Source organism: Peromyscus leucopus, chromosome 6 (genome assembly GCF_004664715.2).
Source record: "Peromyscus leucopus breed LL Stock chromosome 6, UCI_PerLeu_2.1, whole genome shotgun sequence".
NCBI lineage: Eukaryota > Metazoa > Chordata > Mammalia > Rodentia > Cricetidae > Peromyscus > Peromyscus leucopus.
In genome coordinates, this window is record NC_051068.1 from 104003663 (window position 1) to 104023062 (window position 19400).

A 19400-nucleotide genomic window follows, 5' to 3' on the forward strand; every position below is an offset into this window, starting at 1 on the left:
CCTCTCTACACCTGCACTACAGTGTGAACCCCTCTCTACACCTGCACTACAGTGTGAACCTCTCTCTACACCTGCACTATGGTGTGAACCCTCTCTACACCTGCACTACAGTGTGAACCCCTCTCTACACCTGCACTACAGTGTGAACCCCTCTACACCTGCACTACGGTGTGAACCCCTCTCTACACCTGCACTACAGTGTGAACCCCTCTCTACACCTGCACTATAGTGTGAACCCCTCTCTCTACACCTGCACTACAGTGTGAACCCCTCTCTACACCTGCACTACGGTGTGAACCCCTCTACACCTGCACTACAGTGTGAACCCCTCTACACCTGCACTACAGTGTGAACCTCTCTCTACACCTGCCCTCTGGTGTGAACCCCTCTCTACACCTGCCCTACAGTGTGAACCTCTCTCTACACCTGTACTACAGTGTGAACCCCTCTCTACACCTGCACTACAGTGTGAACCCCTCTCTACACCTGCACTACAGTGTGAACCCCTCTCTACACCTGCCCTACACTGTGAACCCCTCTCTACACCTGCACTACAGTGTGAACCCCTCTACACCTGCCCTACGGTGTGAACCCCTCTCTACACCTGCACTACAGTGTGAAACTCTCTACACCTGCACTACAGTGTGAACCCCTCTACACCTGCACTACAGTGTGAACCCCTCTCTACACCTGCACTACAGTGTGAACCCCTCTCTACACCTGCACTACAGTGTGAACCCCTCTCTACACCTGCACTACAGTGTGAACCCTCTCTACACCTGCACTACGGTGTGAACCCTCTCTACACCTGCACTACAGTGTGAACCCTCTCTATACCTGCACTACAGTGTGAACCCCTCTCTCTACACCTGCACTACAGTGTGAACCCCTCTCTATACCTGCACTACGGTGTGAACCCTCTCTACACCTGCACTACTGTGTGAACCTCTCTACACCTGCACTACAATGTGAACCCCTTTCTCTACACCTGCACTACAGTGTGAACCTCTCTCTACACCTGCCCTACGGTGTGAACCCCTCTCTACACCTGCCCTCCAGTGTGAACCCCTCTCTACACCTGCACTACAGTGTGAACCCCTCTCTATACCTGCACTACTGTGTGAACCCCTCTTACACCTGCACTACGGTGTGAACCCCTCTACACCTGCACTACGGTGTGAACCCTCTCTACACCTGCACTACGATGTGAACCCCTCTCTACACCTGCCCTACGGTGTGAACCCCTCTCTACACCTGCCCTCCGGTGTGAACCCCTCTCTACACCTGCACTACAGTGTGAACCTCTCTCTACACCTGCACTACAGTGTGAACCCCTCTACACCTGCACTACAGTGTGAACCTCTCTCTACACCTGCACTACAGTGTGAACCTCTCTACACCTGCCCTCCAGTGTGAACCCCTCTCTACACCTGCACTACAGTGTGAACCCCTCTCTACACCTGCACTACAGTGTGAACCCCTCTCTCTACACCTGCACTACAGTGTGAACCCCTCTCTACACCTGCACTACAGTGTGAACCCCTCTCTACACCTGCACTACGGTGTGAACCCCTCTCTACACCTGCACTACGGCGTGAACCCCTCTCTACACCTGCACTACAGTGTGAACCCCTCTACACCTGCACTACAGTGTGAACCCCTCTCTACACCTGCACTACAGTGTGAACCCCTCTCTACACCTGCACTACAGTGTGAACCCCTCTCTCTGGAGGTCTGCTTCCTCTTCCTTTTTGACTGAATTTTGTAAAAACAACAAAAATTGCTAAGCAACTAAAAGCAAACAGACATAACCCAGACATAACACCGTCTCCATTGAAATTAAAGGTTTAATAAGCGCTCCGCTAAAGATGAGGTCCAGACCTCGTTAGACTCTGAAAACCAACTAGAGTCATTTTCACATTTCAGATGAAGCAGGACGTGTAAAATATCAGAGTATTTGGGAAAAGCACAGTCCCTCTATGGCAAAGCGCGTAAAGGGATTTTCAAAGTGCTACAGCTTGAGGCACGGTATTAAACTGCTGGATAAACTTGGGACTCCGATGTCATCTCCTAGAAGGCAGAAGTCCTTTTCAAGTATGGTGTGAAGTCTTTGGTTAGGAGGTCCAGAAATCCATGTGTGAGTCAAGGAGGAAGGAAGGAGCTCGCAAATGCTGAGGTTTAAAATCACACGGATTCCAGATCAGGACAGACTATCCTGCTCAAAGAGCAGCATGTCCATCCATGCGTCATCTGATCCACAGCGTGTACAGCCTCACTCAGTCCCTCTACATTCAGTGTGCTGGTCTAAAACAATCTTCAGGGTACCTAAAGATGAGCCTGTATTTCGTACATCTATTTTGAAAGTGCTTGTAACTTATGAAAACGTTATGGTGGGTGATATAAAGGTCGTAGAATCAAAACTTAATCAACACTTGGTTATAAACTATTCCACATTTTCCTTTTTAGTCATATTAGATTTCTATTCAGCATCTGTTATTTCCCCCTTAGTAAGCATTTGGAAGTCGGCCTGGGTACCTGGACAAAAAGTCTGTGGGAAGATGCGAGAAGCTTTCACTCTGTATTATGTTTTAGCAGCTAAGGTATCATTTTAAATTTGCCTAAAATGGTTACTTTAAATGATAAAAGAGGTTAGTTTAGTGCGTTTTTAAACACTGGCTTAAACAGGTAGGGCGAATTATACTGTGTTTTAAAATTATCCTAAAGTGACAGCAATAAGCACATGGATGTGCTTTCCCCTTAGGCGCCTCCCCAACTCACTCCCAAGTTGCCTGGGCACCTACCAAGAATAAGGCACAGTGAGGAGGAGGAAGCAGTATGGAGCCAGGCCCCAAGGAGTCCACTGGGATAGAGAGGGACACAGGTAACGGAGGACACAGCTTCAGGACCGTGTGGGGTCAACACTGAGAAGGGCTCAGAAAGTGCTTTCCAGTCACAAGGCCAAGTGTCTTAGGGACCCAGAGATGGCATCTTTTAATGACAGGCCTCAGCACTGCAAAGCTCCCTCAGTGTGAGGGCTACATACACACATACATAAAACATCCGTACAGTGTCTCCAAAGAAAGGCTCAGTATAACCACGGTTCCTTCCACAGTACTGTGGGAGACCCAAGGGAAGGGACAGACTTGGGCTCACTGAGCCGACACTGTTGACTGTCAAGGATCCCAGCAGCAGAAGAGGCCGGCAGTAACCCACCATTATGATAAATCCTTTCCCACATTTCCATGTGGCCCCTGGAAAGGCCACTGGAGGCCCACTTATCAAGAAATGGCTCCTTGTCTTGGAGACGATTCAAGTCAGTCACACTATGGCTGGTGCACACAGGAGAGGAAGTTCAGAATCATTTGAATGATTGACCAATTCCAGTATTAAGTTGCCCAGGCCAGCATCTGGGGCCCAAGTCAAGGCAGAGCGGACGGACCTGGGCTGGCACCGGGCTCACTGTTCACGTGGTTACAGACAGCAGCCACACTGGTAGACAACGACCTCAAGAGAATGCTTTTCTTTTTCCTCAGTGTCGGGGCAAGAGGAAATTTCACCCTAGCTTTATAGAAAGTAGAGAACCCAGTCCTAAACACCAAAGATACTCATAAGACAAGCCCAAAGAAACTGATATAGAACCTATGCTAAAAAAAAAAAAATTAATGAGAAAAAAATTTCTTCCTTAATATAACCTGGACCTGCATCCCTTTCTGACCAAGGGTCCGTGCTGAACGCACTTCCATGTTCTCAGGGGCCCCGAAAGGTCTGAAGGCAGATAGCTACTACTGGATTGCCCAACATTCGCTAAGAGCAGAGAGGCCATGAGAAATTTCACTACCCGCATTTTACCATGGGACGATGGAGGCTGAGAGATGCGGTCTCTTCCCAGTGGAATCCACACAACTCAATCCCGCATCCATGCTTCCCGGTGGGCAGGAGGCGTCCGTGGAGTGGGATCCTTCCCTCCAGTCTCTCGTCTGGAGCCTCTCTTGGCTGCCCTGAGTTGCTGGGCCTGTGCTCAACAGCACGGGGTGTCTAGGACACATGCTCGCCTGCTGCCCCTCCTCTCCTCTCGGGGACATCTTCATCTCTTTGAGACGGTGACGTTAAACGGATGTGGGGCTAAGGTTAGACCAAATCTCCCAGTCATGATGGGCTTCTCCGAACCCTCGGGTAAGGCAAAGGTGAAAGTCTGCATCAGGCTCACAAACATCAGGAACAATTCCATCTTGGCCAGCTGCTCTCCCATGCACACCCGCTTTCCTGAGTGAGATCAGAGAAGAGGGAGAATTACGATGCATCCCTGTCCCTTTGTAGCAGGTGTCTCACTTGAGTCTGGGGAGGTTCTAGAGCAAAATCGCCACAGAAACCACAGCCCCCTTCGGTTTATCTGTGCCATCCGCATAACCAGTTCACCACTGTGCTCCTCCTAGTCACGGGTCCCAAGCCACAGCCACCTTGCCCCTTGCCTTCCCCGTCACCTGGAGGACTAAGGGGAAGAGTCAGCTGAAAGTTTCTGGAACCTTCCATTTCCACAGAAAGGGCTTTGTGTGCCTCCATCTAGGAACCCAAAGAAAGACAGAGGGTAGAGAAGCCCTCACACACCTGCCTAGAGGACCAGGACCTGTTTGTTCTCAGCCTGTGACACGATAGAGGCACTTGCTGGCACCAAGTCCTGACACCCAGAGTTCAATGCCTGGGACCCACGTGGTAGGAGAGAGCTGAGTGTTTCAAGTTGTCCTCTGGTGTGTGCAGGGGCGTCTGACTCGCTCCCCGCCACAGACACACACACTAAATAAAACGTAATTTAAAAAGTTGTGCTCGACTCCAATAGTTCCTTAACCTCCTCTGCTTCTCAGGCCCCCAAAGAGTCCAAGCCACTGAGGAAGGGAGATTTCCAGTCCTAAAGATTAAGCCCAACTGCCTCCTCCTTTCTTCTTTCTCTCTTGGGGATAGAATGGAGGTCTCAAACATGCAAGGCAAACAGTGCACGCCACTATGAGTTACTCCGTCCATAGTGCTACTTTAGGTTTATTTTCTGAAGAAGAAGAAAAAAAGCTGAGCCAGCAAAGCAACTCAGGCGAGAACGGACTCCTGCAAAGCTGTCTTCTGATCGAGACACCTACACTTGTGTACATACACCTCAAACATGCACGTACACACACACACACACACACACACACACACACACACACACACACACACACCAGTGAAGTTAAAAACAAATTTAAAACCAAGGTTTCACTGACCTATCCCAAAAGGAATAAAAGTTTCTCTTTTCAAAAGTTGTCCCTGGTCATCCAGAAATCGATCAGGACAGAAGTCATCTGGTTTCTCCCAAACGGCTGGGTCTCTGTGTAGTGACCACAAGTTGGGGATGACCACCGTGCCTTTGGGAATAGTGTATCCTTGGAGGACTGCAGACGACAAACGGGAAGTCAGTGCCACGCTTGCTTTCACTATTAGCTTCCTTCCAACATCACTGTTTCAGGAGGGAAGTGATTCACCTACTTAACACTGTCATTGGCGGAGACCACATTCTGAGGTGCCTGGGGGGAAGGGGAAGAGCTTATCAACCAGCACTTTCTCCCGGCTCGAGCCCAGACCCAGCCTGAGATGGGAGGGGCAGGGCTAGTGTTGAATCAGATCAGGCTCTGTGAGCCAAGTCAGGCCATAAAAACTTAGAATCAAGAAAACACTGAAACAGAAGTAGAACATAGGTAAGCTTTCTCCAAGATTTATATTCTCTTAAAATTTATACAGAATGTGTCTTATTTAGGGTTACTATTATTGTAATGAAGTAGCATGACCAAAGCCAACTTGGGGAGGAAAAGGGTTTATTTGGCTCACACTTCCATATCACTGTTCGTCATTAAAGGAAGTCAGGATAGGAACTCAAACATGGCAGGATCCTGGAGGCAGGAGCTGATGCAGAGGCCATGGAGGGGTGCTGCTTACGGGCTTGCTTCATATGGCTTGCTCACCACCCAAAACAGGCTGGGCCTTCCCCCATCAACCACTAATTAAGAAAATGCCAGCCGGGCGGTGGTTGCGCACGCCTTTAATCCCAGCACTCGGGAAGCAGAGACAGGCGGATCTCTGTGAGTTCGAGGCAGCTGGCTACAAGTGAGTTCCAGAGGCGCAAAGCTACACAGAGAAACCCTGTCTCGAAAAACAAAAAAAAAAAAAAAAGAAAAAAGAAAATGCCCTACAGCAGCAGTTCTCAACCTGTGGGCCAAGACCCCTTTGGGTGTCAAACACCCTTTCATGGGGTTTGCCTGAGACCATCAGAAATATCAGACATTTACATCATGATTCATAACAGTAGCAAAATTAGTTATGGTGCAGCAATTAAAATAATTTCATGGCTGAGGTCACTAAAACATGAGGAACTGTAATAAAGGGTCAAAACATTAGGAAGGTTGAGAACCACTGCCCTACAGGCTTGCCTACAGCCCGATCTTATGGAGGCATTTTCTCAATCGAGGCTCCTCCCTCTCAGATGACTTTAGCTTGTGTCAAGTTGACATAAAACTGGCCAGCGCAGAACGGACCAGCTTACAGGCTTTTCTGTCCACACAGTATGATGGGGAGGGCACACTAAGGAAACAGATCTACCGGGAACTCAAGCCCACTGTTCCCAGCTGCAGGCTGACCCCCTACAGGTGCCGGGCACTTCACGGTGGGTCGAACCTGCATTCTGGGCTGTCTCTAGAAGCCTTAAACTTTGCCCTCCCCATCAACCTCTCTCTGTCTCCCAGAAACAGCTGACCCTGAAGTCACAATTCTCCTGCTTCAGCCTCCCTGGGATTTCAGGTGTGTGGCACCCTTCATTATAAATGGAGGGTTAAAGACATGCTGGACTCTGCCATGTGATAGGTTAAAATTGACGGCCCTGGAATCAGGCTGGAACATTCCAATTTTTAAATTACACTTTGGTTGCAGAATTTTAAAGACCAAAGTGGGCTAACTTGGGGAAGACTAGAGGGGTCACTATCAACTCCAGAATGGCTTCTGCCCAAATAGCTGACTTGGGGGTTGACATCATGTTTTGCTAGTGTAAGTGTGCACACACAGGAGGCCAGAGAACTCCTGGGAATGACTGTGGTGCCTGTACCAAAGATAACAATCCCTGGACCCTCTTCCGCCTGGGACACAGAGCCGCCTGGGACACAGAGCTAGTTCTGCTGTGGCCACACCCCACCCCACACTACGCATGCCCTCTGGGGCACACGGAGATGCCAGGCTCCCGACTTGCCTGTTTTCTCCGAAGTCATATGAGGGATGGCCAGGGGCACCGCCATGGAAAGCCTCTGCACCTCCATGATGGTGGCTTCTGTGTACGGCATCTGGGCCTTGTCCGTGAGGGAAGGAACTCGGTCATGACCAATGACCCTCTCAATTTCTTCATAAACCTTTTCTATGCAAAAAGGAAAGAATGAAGCGCAGATGAGCCTGGGAGAGTTGAGTCAGCACTGTTGCGCAAACTGTACCCAGCAAGGGGTCAGTGGCCCACGGTGGCCTCATTCAGGACTGGTACAGACAGGAAGCCATGGGGGTGGGGCGCTGCAAGAACAGACCGGACCAAAGAAGCAGCATGCTGGACTCGGGGCACCCATCACTGAACTGTCATGTGACTCTCTAAGCTGTAGTATCATGTGACAGTCCAAAATACCCCACAAACGCTACCTTAGGGGTTGCTGTAGTGGGGGACATCCCCCAAAGCCTGGGGTTGCAGGTCTGTCCCCACAGTGGTGTCATTAAGAGGATTTAGGCCGGGGTGGAGGTGGGGGCTGGGGGGTGAGGGGTGCCCTTGAAGAGAAGGATGCAACCCTAGACCTTCCTTCCTTGTCTCCTGCATCTGCCCAGAGGACACCCCCTCCACAATGCACTGCCTTACCACAGGCCCCATGGACACAGGCCCCAGACCGAGTCCTCAGAAAGCACTCGCCAAAACACTTCCCTCTTGTCAGCTGATTAGCAATCAATCACAGTCTGTTCCAGCACTGAAAAGCTGGCTGACACCGGTTCATATACGTGTGCTCCTCACCGACCTGGAGCTTTGATACTCAAAAACTTTATGTAATAATAAAGCTACTGTTTTAAGCAACTAAGTTGGGGATAATCTGTTGCTTAGTAATAGCTAGTTAAAATAGGTAGCCACAACAACGACTATGGTAAGAAAAAACCAAAATGGCCCTGGAAGAAGTTCACAACTCTGTCCCCTGGAGCTTTATAAATGTGAAACTTTCCATGGTGTCTCTGTTTTTACAGAAAATTTAAAGCTGGGTGCTGATTTATAAAGAAACACTTGGCCCCCAGTTTTGGAAGACCCAAGTCCAAGACCAGCAGCCACTATTCAGTTACATGGCAGACAGTACAGTGAGAGCATGTGAGAGGAGAGAGGTCACAGGGCAAACAGGAATCCGGGGGACGCAGGGACCAAGGCTGCTCCTTTTGCAATAACTCGTCTCGTGGGAACTAACTAGGGCCAGTAAGAACGACATTATCCTTTTGGAGGACGTGAGAGATGGCATGGGAAAGGATTCAGCTGTGCTTTTCTATTTCTTCCTTCATATTCTTGAACTCCTCACAAATCTTGTCTCCAGATGAAGCATTCTCAAACTCCTGTGACTAACTACCTTGCCCTAGGTATCTCAAGGTTCTACCTCCTCAATGTGACAGCACTGAGGACCAAACTTCTAGCACATGAACCTTTGGGGGACACCTTCAAATCATATCCACTGATAGTGCGTAGGGGAAGGGCTATACTGACCCGACCAAATTAAGGATGTGAACATGGGGAACACATTCTGAGCTATTCGGTGTATCCCCATCTAAGCACAGTTACATGCTATGGAGTAACACTTTCGTCAATCACAGACCACATAAACAAGCGTGGTCCTATAAGATGATGTTGCCTAGTAACACTATGGTTACCTTAGCTTAAGTGTACTCTGTGATGGTTGCAAAATGATGAAATCATCTAATGTCATATTCTCAGAACAGGAACCCATTACTCAGCAGCATGGGTTGTAAAATCAGAGAGCCTTCCCCAGCCAAGGAGACGGGACTATGGAAGCATGGTCAGAGTGCTGCGGCCTCGCTGCCTCCGACGACGGAGAAGAGGACCACAGGTCAAACAAGCTGGCGAGAGCAAGGAAATGAATTTCCCTCCGGGGCCTCCAGAGAGCGACACAGCCTGGCCAACACCCCAGGTCCTTAGTCCAGGGAAGCACACACCACACTTCTGATCTAAACACTCAGAGCAAATCCAGGCTGGTTCACGTGACTAGGCTGGTGGTGACTAGTTACAGCTGAAGTAGAAGCCAATCTACCACGCTTTCCTACTCATCCAGTGTTTCCTGCCACTTCCTGCCGCCACCGGGCTGATGTGCTGGCACCAGCTGTGACTTTCACGGACGCTTTGGGGCTTGTGTTCTCGCCATCTTCAAAGCAAGATGGAAAGGTTCAGAGGAACATTACGATTTGCACAGCCCTAAGAACTCTCACTTTCACTTCACTGACTTCACGGGGGGGGGGGGGGGGGGTGGGGGACACACAGGACACTGGACTACGGAGACTGAAGCAGGACGAGCAAGCTACAGCACTGGTCCACCTAGAAACCCGAGGCTTCGCTGTTCGCATCTCACGCTCCCTACAAAATGCAAGTGTTGATTTTGTTTTCCAACCTGGAAACCCGAGTGCCCGGGGTTAGCACATCCCAGGGGTTGCTACCTGGTTTAAATAAATACCCTGCCCTGACCCTGAGGGAAGGACAAATCTCCCAATTACCCTGCACGTCAGGGTTCAGTGCCATATACAGCAGGCACCAGAGCAAAGAGTTGGTGGTGGTGTCAGTGCCGGCGATGAAGAGGTCCCCGATGATGTAGAAGAGGTAGTCCTCATCGAAGCTGGTGCCGCCGCCGCCGCTCCTCCTCCTCTCCTCCTCCGCGTGCAGCAGGTACATGTCGATGAAGTCCTGAGGGTTGCCGGCGTCCAGAGACCCCTGATGCGCTTTGATGATGTTTTTCAGGAAGCAGGTTATGTCCCTTTCAATCTGCCTTAGTTCCTTAAACGGCCCAAAGGGGAGGTAGTAAAACCAGGGGCATATGTTGATCAGGAAGAGCTGGCTGTGCAAGCAGATTTCTAAGCCTCGGGACATGAAATCCAGCACCTTCTTGAACTCCTTGTTTGTGTAGTCGAAGCGCTGGCCGAAGCACAGGGAACAGATGATGTTAGAGACGGCATTGCTGATGACCGGGAAGGGATTGAAGGGGGCGTCTCCGTGTTTCTCCATTTCTTCTTTTACATACTGGAACTCCTCAATAATCTTGGGCTCCAGGCTAAGCTTTCCCAAACCAAAATGACGAAGGGTCGAATGGGAGAATTTCCTCTGCTGTTTCCAGATTGGACCATAGTGTGCAAACACAATTCCTGTAGCAGACAGAGAGGAAGGTGAGATCAAGGCCTGGGAACAGCAAACAGGACTGACCCTGAGCTATAGTCTGTATTTCAAGTCTCCAGGCCAAAGTTCCTATGCAGATAAAGACAATTGGGTAAGTGTCATTATAAAGACATTTGTTTCCAATAAATGCTGAGTCTAAATTAGGATCGCTTGCTAGAAAGTTGTTATTATTTATTGTAAGTTCGGCTAAAATGAAAAGCAACGAGTTTTGATGCCTAAAATTTTTGTGCACTTAAGTATCTTTATGCACCACAACAGCAGATTCGGCTTAGAAAACCTTTCTAACAAAAGGCCCCCATACTTGTAGTAGGCTTTCTTTTGTGCCGCCAACCAGCTCCCAAATCGTGACACGGAGACTTCTTATTAGTTATGACTGCTCAGCCTCGTCTCAGGCTTGTCCCACGAGCTCTTTCAACTTATTTTAACCTGTTTCTCTTCACCTCCGTTTTGCTGCGGGCCTTTTTTTTTTTTTTCCCTTTCTTTCACTCTGTACGTCCCACTCAGTGTCTGGCTGGCTGGTGGCCGCCTCGCTGGCTGGCCCCAGGCGATCCCTCTCTTTCTCCCTTGTTCTCTTCTCTCTCTCTGCCTGCCAGCCCTGCCTATCCCTCCACTGCCTAGCTACCAGCTGTTCAGCTTTCTACTAGATCAATCAGGTGCCTTCGGCAAGCACAGCAACACATCTTTACATCATTGAACAAACGCAGCATAAACAAATGGAACACGGCTCTGCCTAGTTAAAGTGATATTCCACAACACATACTCAAAATGCCATATTCTAAACACTGAACAGAAGTACAACTACAGTAGCAGACTGACTCAAAAGCAGAAAGCACACTTCTGCTTTTTTTTTTTTTTTTTTTTTTTTTTTTTTCTGAGCACACAGCAGACGCCTGCTAAAGTGTTAGATGAAGAAATGAACACCCCATCTGGGACTGAACTATGGGCATGAAGAATCGGGATCTAGTAAATGTTAAATAATCGGGCTGGAGAGATGGCTCAGAGGTTAAGAGCACCGACTGCTCTTCCAGAGGTCCTGAGTTCAATTCCCAGCACCCACATGATGGCTCACAACCATTTGTAATGAGATCTGGCGCCCTCTTCTGTGTACATAATAAATAAATAAATCTTTTTAAAAAATGTTAAATAATCAAAATGTAGGCTGATGGCAAAAAAACAAAACAAAAACAAAAACCTGGAAGCACCTGAACTGATCAAGAGCTGCATCCTGCCAGATGATGGTGCATACCTTTAATCCCAGCCCTTGGGAGGCAGAGGCAGGTGGATCTCAGTGAGCTCGAGGGCAGCCTAGTCTACAGAGTGAGTTCCAGGACAGCCAGGACTGTTATACAGAGAAACCCTGTCTCAAAAAAAAAAAAAAAAAAAAGAAGAAGAAGAAGAAGAAAGAAAGAAAAAGAGCTGTATCCTATTTGATCCTAACATGGTACCTACTACGAACCCAACAGACCTGCTCCTAGAAGGACCAACTATAATCAAATGTTTCTTAACTTCCGGCTGCCCGCTTCATCCTCTAGTTTCCATAATGTCCTTTATCATCTCAGTCAATTCTTCTTCTGTGGGGAGCGGGTGAAGTCCTGAACAAGTGTGTGTTACTGACGTGAGCATGGCCATGTTAAGGACCCCAATGGCTCAGACTAAGGGGCGGCAAAGCCCCCCAAACACAAGCTAGGGCCAAGGGTTGAAACACATGAGCCCGTGGGGGGGCAGTCCACATTCAAACCACCAACACCATGTTCTGAATCCTTAGCATGTGGTGTGCTGGATCCAAGTGCAAATGAAATGCTGACCTGGTTAGCTGTTGAGTTCTTTTATATTTTTGTTTGTTTGTTTGTTTTTTGAGACAGGATGTCTCTGTGTAGTTTTGCGCCTTTCCTGGAACTCACTCTGTAGCCCAGGCTGGCCTCGAACTCACAGAGATCTGCCTGCCTCTGCCTCCTGCGAATGTTAGGATTAAAGGCGTGCGCCACCACCGCCCGGCTTGAGTTCTTTTATATTCTAAGTACCTCTACAAAGTGTCTTTCAAGAGTGGCGTTTAGCTCAGTAGTACAGTGCACAACTACATTGCACAAAGCCCTGGGTTCAATCCCCAGCAATGGAAAGAGAAGCACTTCAATATAAACATCTATGTAGACAAACGCATGCTTGAATATGGACTACCTCCAATTTTTACAGACATCACTAAAGGCAAATTGATGAGGTATAAAATATGGATATCTGCACATGAATAGACATTGTCAAGTTACTGTTCGGTAGATTAAGAGCAGAGCAAAAGTACATTCACAGGAATATGAATATCATCATTTCAAGCAGTGGCCATCACTTGATACTTGTAATTTTTTATTTTTGCCACTAGGGGGCTGAAATGTACCTCGTGTGATTTTCATTCACATTTCTGTGATTGTCAGTGTGGGTCACTGATGGGTTTCTTATTTCACAATTCACACCCGCGTGGATACTTTCCGCCTATATATTTTAAATACATTGTTAGCCCCTTTCATTATGTGATTTTTTTTGATAAACCTATTTAAAGACATCATGTGTAGATTTTAAAAAATTTCTATCGTGTGTGTGCACGTGCATGCCGTGTGTGTGTGTGTGTGTGTGTGTGTGTGTGTGTGTGCGCGCACGTGCATGCACGCCGTGTGTGTGCAGATGACCGTGGAAGTCAGAGAGGGCACTGGATTCCGGGCAGCTGAAGTTATAGGTGGTTGTGAACTTCCTGACATGGGTGCTAGATCTGAACTCAGGTTCTCTGAAAGAGTATTAAGTGCTCCTAACCACTGAGCCATCTGTCCAGTCCACATGTATACATTTTTTTTTTAAAGATAGGGTGTCACTTTGAAGTCTACCCTAGCCTTGAAGTTGTGACAATCCTCCTGCCTCAGCCTCCCAACTTCAAGACTATAGGTGTGAGTCACTGTGTCTGTCTAGCAACCTTTTCCTTTTGATCTGTGCTGTATGCCTTATTTTAGAAATCCCTTCCTACCAGGAATTCAAAAACACGCCATTTTTTTAATACAATTTTAAACTTTTACTGTGAAAACAGATTTCTGTGTTTTAAAGGTTTATTTTTATTTTGTCTATGTATGCTTTGCCTGAATGAATGAATGTTGGTGCACCATGTGTGTGCTGGGTGCCTACAGAGACCAGAAGAGGGTGTTAAAAAGTTACAGATGGCTATGAGCTGCCATGGATGCTGGGAACTGAACCCAGGCTGGCCCTCTGGAAGAAGAGCAAGCACTCTTCATCACTGAGCCATTTCTCTAGCACCCAGAGTTTGACTGTCTTCATGTTTAATTCTCTATAATTTACCGCAATTCCTATACATGAAGTATAAATACAAGTTTTTTTTTTTTTTCTGTACATCTGTACAGATGTGGGGGCGGTAACGTGTGGGCAGGTGCATGAGGAGTCCGGAGGACGGCCTCCGTGTCCTGTTCTGTTACTTTCTGCCTTAGTCCATTGACTGTCTCTTATTACATCTGGAACTTATCACTAAGCTGGTAGCCGGTTGCAGGATATTTGAACACACTGTGTGAAATGCACCTTTTGATTGGTTTAATAAAGAGCTGAATGGCCAATAGCTAGGAAAAGACAATAGGTGGGACTTCTGGAGAGAGACGGGAACTCTGGGAGGAATCTGAGGCACAGGGAATTTGCCAGAGAGAAGCAGAGGGGGTTGGATGTAGAGTATGGAGGAGAGGTTATGAGCCATGTAGCAGAACGTAGATTAATATAAAAGGGTTAATTTAAGTTATAAGAGCTAGTTGGGAACAAGACTAAGCTAAAGCCAAGCCTTCATAATTAATAAGAAGTCCCCATGTCATCTGAGAACGGGCAGTTCAAAGAAAGTTTCGACTACAGTAGCCAGAAAGACAAAGTGATTCTCCTGTCTCAGCATCTGGAACACAACTCAGAAACTAGTTCTGTTCACTGTGGCCTATGGCTATGAAGTCAGGGAGCTGCCACCTAAATTGGATAAGGGATGCAGAGAAGATTGGAGGTTCAAGTTAACATATTTTCCTTGTCTTCCTTCACTAGGAGCCAGATTAGTTGGGTGTTCTTGGTCTAACTTTCATCCAGAGTTAGACTGAACTTCTGAAGACTCCTGTCTTAATCTAGAAGCATCGCACAGCGGCTGTCATATGTCCTCCGTCCTGAACCCATCTCTAGCCAAGAGGCCAATAAGATGCAGTGTAACCCAGAGCATTCGTTTTCTATCTCATGCAGAGGCAGGAGTGGTCTTAGGAGCAAGAACTGACTGCACTTCATATAGCATTCCAATTCTGCTGGTCTTAGCCCAATGCTCACTTCTGCCTCCTTGGATTACAGGTGCCTCCAACTCCAGAGCTTTTCTGAGGCCCTGCAGGGGGAGTTTCCACAGGAAAGTGAGGAATCGGGGTGAGGGAGGGGATGTCAAAGTGTGAAGTCAGGGGCCACCCTCCTGAATGGAAGTGTATACACGCCATCCACAGTGAAGCAAAGCGAAGGCTTCAGTCGTGTACTTCAGCGTCTAAAGACGGAACACAGGACTGGCAGATGGCTGAAGAGTGGAGATCCCCACCTCAGTGTCTGCAGAGGGAGATACACAAGGAGTACGGGAACAGAGTAGAAACCACGGGTACAGTAAAGAGGCTGTCTAGAAACACTCCCTGTCCCTCCCCCAACATTCTTTTAATCTCAGGCAAGTTCCCAAGACGTGGGCAGACAGCAGCCATGTTCTTTGTGAAAATATTTAGAGAGGCTGTGAACCAACACATCCGGTTCAACAGGCCCTAGCTTGGCTTCTGGACTTTCTTAAGGAAAAATATCTTCTTATACTTTTTCAATTGAAAGTCACGGGGTGGAGGGGCCTCGAAGTCAGTTCAAGACACCCCAAGACCAAGTCCTCAGCACAAAGGAGATGGATTTGCCCCAGAAGGACAGAGGGCAGGGAATAAAAGACTAAGACAGGAGACAGAGGACCAGGGAGAAGGGGAAGGGATGTTTGTGCCAGGAGCGATGACAAAGGACTATCTCTGGATAGAGAGGCAGGTGTGACCCATAGGCAAATGGCAGTTTATAAAGGCAAAGGGGGAAACCTGGTGTTAAGAATGAGTTGGTTAATTCTGATTGGGCATATTAATTAAGGTGGCTTTTGATTGCTGGACTTCAGTACTTTGATATCTGGACTTTGGTAGTCAGCCTCTGGAGGAGGAAGTGGCCAAATTGGGGAATGTAATTAGGCTAACTTTAGGAACGTAATCTAATGGTTTCTAGGAGCCATATCTGCCATGTTCGGGTTGGCTAGAGTCCCTTCACTGGGTGGAAAGAATTTTCTTTTTCCCTTTCTAACAGGGCCAAAGTTTAGAAATGTTGGAGTCACAGACCTATCTATGAATGAGGTGTTCTCGTGTAGGACAGAGAAAGGATGGCTCCCAGGAGGGTGGCCCCTGATTTCACACTTTGGTATCCCCTCCCTCACCCCGACTCCTAACTTTCCCATGGGTCTCCCACTTTGATCTCGCACTAGAAACCACGCGCGCGTGCGTGGCACACACACATACAGGCACACACACAGGCGCGCGCACACACACTCGGCGCAGTGCAGGACGCAGGTGGCCGCCTGCCCGCCCCAGCCATCCCGGGTCCGGAGCCCGCGGTATGCTCACCCTTCTCCTTGGTCATGATGGAGATGAGTGGCAACCGCGGGCGGTCACTGAACACTTCAGCCTGCTGCACCAGCGCCTCGCGCACGCTGCGGAAGTCGCTGAGGACCACCAACAGACTGTGGCCGATGAATAAGCTGAAGACGTTGCCGTAGACACTGGCCAGCTTGGCCAGGCGCAAGTGGAAGGCCACGGTGTCTGTCTGGCCGCCCCGGCCCAGCCAGAACTGCCGCCGCAGGAAGCGCGGCACCAGCAAGTGTCCCACGTTACCCACGAGTGGCCGGGGTGCGGGCCCCGGAGGGATGCCGCAAGCGCGCTGCCACCGCAGCCAGACCCAGCCCAGCAGTACCGCCAGCCCGCAAAGCAGCAGCGCGCCTCCCGCCGCCCGCAAGTGCAGCCCAGCTCCCGGCTGCTCCCCAGCCGCGGGATGCGGATCCCCGGGAGAGGACATGCTCTAGGTGCCGGCGTCTAGCTCAGCAGCAGACGCGCCGACGCCGGCGCCAGTCGCCGGCAGCATGGCTCGAAGGTCAGGGGCGGAGTAGGGCAAGTTGCACTGTCCGGATTGGCTGCGCCGCGTGCCCCTCTCCTCATCCTCCAATCAGCTGCTCCTACGTTAGGGGCGGGGTCGTCTTACCAGACAGCTGGTAAAGGGTGGCGGCCTGAGACAACAGAGCGTAGGATGTCCTAAATTTTGTTGTTGTTTGCTTTTGTTTTGTTTTGTTTGTTTTGCCGCTGTTGTGTGCTAGCAGTAGCAGGCTCCTACGCAGAGTGTGAGCTTTCTGTGGGTTTCTGCGTGTGACTTGATTGTATCAAAACACTCACCGGCTGGGAAAGCTGACAACTTTATCATTGGCAATGGAGCAGACCTGAGATGCTGATTACAATTTAAAAAAAAAAAAAAAGTGATTTGCGGATATTCCAACAACACGGCCCTTGAATCTGCTCTGGTGATGGCTCCTGAGTCCTTTACCTTCCTGTTATTTACAGGCCCGATGCTGTGGTTTCTCTTGGTTAGGTTGACTCTAGAACTCGCTGCGTAACCAGCTTGGCCTCGAATTCAGAGATCCACCTGCCTCTGCCTCCAGAATTGGGGTATTAAAGGCATATGCTACCATGCTTGGCCGGAGTTGAACCAATTTTTCTAGCCCTTGATTTTGTGATGCTGGGGGTCAAATCCTGGGCCTTGTTCATGCTAAGGAAGTGCTCCATCACTGATCCACATCTCTGGTTCCTGTGTTAGACCAATTCAATTTTGATCGTGTGCCCCCCCACACACACACACAATTTGAACACTACAGTGCTTTATAAAATGACCAAAACATAGCAACTTCTTTTTATAACATGTTGTTTTTTTTTTTTCTACCAAGTGGGGTAAGCTAAAGTTCAAGCCTACTGTTCTCATACTATTTTTGACATATTTTGTAAAGTATACAGATACTTTCTTCCTTCTCCCCAAACTAAAAAAAGCCCACCTCACATTTCCTATAATTAACCGTTATCAGATTCCCCCCCCCTTTTTTTTTTTGGTAGCTTAAAAAAAAAGATTTCTTAGTTAAGTTAAAGACATTAACATTTTAATTACTATTGTGTGTGTGTGTGTGTGTGTGTGTGTGTGTGTGTGTGTGTGTGTACTTGTGGACTTTGTGATGGACTTGTAACTCAAAATCAATCCAGCCTTAAATTTGGTAGTCTTCCTATTTTGGTCTCCCAAATGTTGGGATTGTAGGAATGTAAGACTACACCTAGAAGAACATTTTAACTTTTCATCCGCTTGTTGGCAGGGACTGTCTTCAGTGTGTCATTTCCTCTCTTGACGCCTTTCTCTCAGAACACACGCCACTTCCATCTTTATAGGAAAGTTCAGTTCACAAATTAAACAGTTCAGTCCTTTTTTTAATGGCAGAGCAGGGAATCTGTCTGACACATTTGTTTGCCTTATCTTCTGCCACTGCCCTGCTACCAAACACGTGGACTGCTTTGATTTTGGAGTTAAGATACCCCTTCCAATCCTTGCACAACTTTGTGCACATAAAACTGGACTCTGTTGCTTGTGAAATTCTGCCTTCCACGAACATTTAAGTCTCTGCAGGGGGTTCTTCCCTTCACTGCCCCCAGAACCATCACAGCATATACATGAAACTAGATCTGGAGGGTGATTGAAGACTGACCAGATTCAACAACCAACAGCCTCCTTCTTGGGTAAGACACAACTGCACTCACGACATTTCCTAAATATCCTCTTACTTTCATTAATAGTTGTGTTATGTGCTGAGTTATAACTGTATGCCCCAATTCCTCAGACTATGACCCTCATGTCTGGGAGGGATTGTATCAGATATAATTAAACTAAAATGAGGCTATGTGAGTGGACCTAAGGTCAAGTGGTCATAGTCTCTATAGTCACACTGGAGATGGGACGAGGGCCCAGAAGAAAGGCCATGTGCAGACCCAGAAAGAAGGCAGCATCAGCCTCAGAAGCTGGCCCTGGAAATACTTTGATCTTGAATTCTGGCCTCTAGAACCATGGGAAGTAAATTCCTGCCGTCAAGCTACCCTATCTCTATCCCTTGGTGGCAATCTTATAAACTTATATAAAAGACCACAGTGTTCTTCCTAACACTGGGCACCATTTAAAACCTCAAGTATAACTCATCCAGGTTCTTTCTCAATTAAATGCAGGGTATTCTTGCCAGGTAAAGGGACACTTTCTGCTGGTTGTGTGACAAAACTTTCCCTGGGAAGATAAAACACACATACCTTCTCACTCCAGATAGAACCTACAACAGACTAAAGTATAGATAGCACCAAAGTCCAACTTGGTGAACTAATAAGTTTTATTGGGGGTTTTCAGCAATATGGGGGAGGGGTTACTTACAGAAGCAGAAATGACTAAAAGATCACCTGCATCACCAAGCCCACCCCATCATGGGTGACAGCTCACAAAAGCTGGGAACCTGGAGCCCACTGCACAGCATAGAGGCAGCTCGACAGATTGGAAAATGTCCTTTCCAGGTGCCTCAGTTGGTCTAAACTTCTTCCAGGCAGCTTGTCTGGTTTCTACTTCTTCCAGGAACCTGGTCTGATCTAGGAGTCTTCTTTGAAGCTTGACCCTGCTGCCTCTTAGGGGGACTTGGAGTTTTTGTTGCTCAGTCTGGCAGGGAGGGGTCTAATGAATCTGGTCAGTTTTGGGGACTTCCTGAAGTTACTTTGACTTGTTTATCTTCCTGCTTGAGGAGCTTCCTGCAGGATAGAATGTTTTCATCACA

The 19400-nt window shown here is 48.2% G+C and overlaps 1 protein-coding gene across 1 annotated transcript; it reads right to left on the minus strand.

Moving 5' to 3' along the window:
- Positions 1–1829: 1829 nt before the first annotated feature.
- LOC114682852 (cytochrome P450 2U1) lies at positions 1830–16652 on the minus strand. The gene is made up of 5 exons (XM_028856922.2): positions 16138–16652; positions 9796–10437; positions 7259–7420; positions 5250–5417; positions 1830–4263 (listed from the first exon to the last, which is right to left on the minus strand). The coding sequence occupies exons 1-5, from the start codon at positions 16583–16585 to the stop codon at positions 4085–4087; spliced, it is 1599 nt and encodes a 532-aa protein (XP_028712755.1). The 5' UTR covers positions 16586–16652; the 3' UTR covers positions 1830–4084.
- Positions 16653–19400: the final 2748 nt, after the last annotated feature.

What these genes read in the sequence shown, in the direction of transcription:
- LOC114682852 (XM_028856922.2), bottom strand. Translation starts at nt 16,585, where the DNA reads ATGTCCTCTCCCGGGGATCCGCATCCCGCGGCTGGGGAGCAGCCGGGA. An exon ending in CATCATGACCAAGGAGAAGG is followed by an intron (nt 10,438 to 16,137) that starts GTGAGCATACCG and finishes TGTCTGCTACAG; the next exon opens with GAATTGTGTTTGCACACTAT. An exon ending in TATGACTTCGGAGAAAACAG is followed by an intron (nt 5,418 to 7,258) that starts GCAAGTCGGGAG and finishes TGTCGTCTGCAG; the next exon opens with TCCTCCAAGGATACACTATT.